This window comes from Penaeus chinensis, chromosome 14, assembly GCF_019202785.1.
Source record: "Penaeus chinensis breed Huanghai No. 1 chromosome 14, ASM1920278v2, whole genome shotgun sequence".
Taxonomy (NCBI): Eukaryota; Metazoa; Arthropoda; class Malacostraca; order Decapoda; family Penaeidae; genus Penaeus; species Penaeus chinensis.
In genome coordinates this window covers 19,559,465-19,561,235 of record NC_061832.1, presented here as the reverse complement: position 1 = coordinate 19,561,235, position 1,771 = coordinate 19,559,465, and the positions used below count along the sequence as shown (strand labels likewise).

Genomic DNA, 1,771 nt, shown 5'->3' with positions numbered 1-1,771 from the left:
GTACAGTCATGGCCTAGTTCTGTTCATTTTATATTCTTTCTTGAATATCCAATCCTCATAAGAGAAAGATAATTTGAGAATTTCAGCCAAATGATTAATATAACCTAGATATCATTTATAAATGAGACCATAATATTCTAGGTGGAGCAGAACAGACAGAGAAGAACAAACCTTCCCAGGTGTCCGAGGTGAGGGCAGACCCCTCGCTTTCTGACACTGAGGACTTCATAGATAGTTCTCAGCCTCCTGTGTCACTTACTCCATCCGTCCCATCAAAGGTAATGGTTGTAGGAATTAGTGCAGAATAAAATATGTACAATATATGTTTATACTTTCTGGTTTTCAAATGGATTGTTTGATACTGTAAATATCTTTAAAATTAATATCCTACCTTTTGTACACACCTTCAGGTTTATTGTAATGATGAATGAATCATAGGAGAAAATGGACTTTGTAATTTAAATGTAAGATAATTCACAGATTGCAAGACAAGGAAGTCAGCTTAGCAGTGATTCCAGTCTACGTAGACAACTAATGGACACACAATTTCGCCAACAGTTTCTTAGCTTTTCTGAAGGACTAACATCATTATCACAGGTGACTTATTAATATGAATGTAGATGTGCATTGATAAATTAATTGATGAATTGAATTGAATTAAATTGATACATAAATGCATAAAAAAAAAAGAAAATTACATTCAGTATATAAATGTTTTTTCCCCACAGGGTATAGAAGGTCCAACTTTGAATAACACTTATGGGTTTAAATTCTCGTCCCAAAACCTGCGTGAAGCGAAGGCACTCCACGAGGTATGTGTAATTTGTTAATTTGCTGTTTCTTAAGAAAAGAAGTTATTTGTGCCCATGATGAAACTTGTATTATAGAAATTTAATTGTTTAGTCAGTATTAAGTATATTTTTGTGTGTATGTTTGTGTTTATGTATAACAATATGTGTATGTGTTTTAAGAGATCAGTGTGGATGTCAATAGAGGATGAAGATAAAAGTACAAGGAGAGTTTAGTTCTCTTAGAGTAGACGATTAAGAATAAAAGAAGGGCAACTGAGAACAGAGAGAAAGAGGAGGATCTGAAAATAAGAATTGGAACTAAAGTGAGCAAAGCCTATTAGAGTAATGATAGAATAAAAGAGTGACAGTATAGTTATTGAATGAAATTAGCATATACGAACAAAACTAAATGTGAGAGCTACAATAAAGTAGATTAGGAGAGTAAGAAAAAGTTAATTGTTGATTGTAAAAACGAGAATAAAGGATGAAATAAGGAGAAAATGTGATTCTTGTATGTATGGTAAAAGTATTATATGGACATAAATGTAAAGTTTGATTTTGAGAAAACAGTTTAAATGTATATTTATAGTGAGAGGAGCTTAAGAGTTAGAGCAGTATTGTACGAGTATAGCAGTGAGTGAGTGGTTGAAATTGAGTTAGTGATAAATTGACAACAAAAGTGATCCTGTTGTTTTGTATTGGCTAGTGTGGAATTATTATTATTATTATTATCTGATATTTGGTAATTAGTATCAGAATTGTTGAATGAGATATGATGAGACAGTTTACTTTAGATTAGATTTTTTATGTTTCATGTTATAATTTTGAAGATAAATACCTGTTGGAAGTTTGTGTAAGAAATAAGATATTTTAGTGATAACGAAATTTTAGTTTTGGAATTTGTTAGATGGGATTGAATATGTTACTTTATATCAAATATCTTTCATTGTGATTTTTGTTTTGTTTTTGAACATTTTGCG

General features: G+C 31.0%; 1 protein-coding gene across 1 annotated transcript in view; it reads left to right on the top strand.

The window, feature by feature from the left end:
* The window catches only part of LOC125032099 (DNA polymerase zeta catalytic subunit-like), a 29,133-nt gene that overhangs the window by 5,444 nt on the left and 21,918 nt on the right, over positions 1-1,771 (top strand). Inside the window, exons 2-4 of the mRNA XM_047623089.1 lie at positions 142-278; positions 481-597; positions 729-812. Coding sequence (XP_047479045.1) covers positions 142-278; positions 481-597; positions 729-812 — 338 coding nt within the window. The remainder of the gene's footprint in view (positions 1-141; positions 279-480; positions 598-728; positions 813-1,771) is intronic.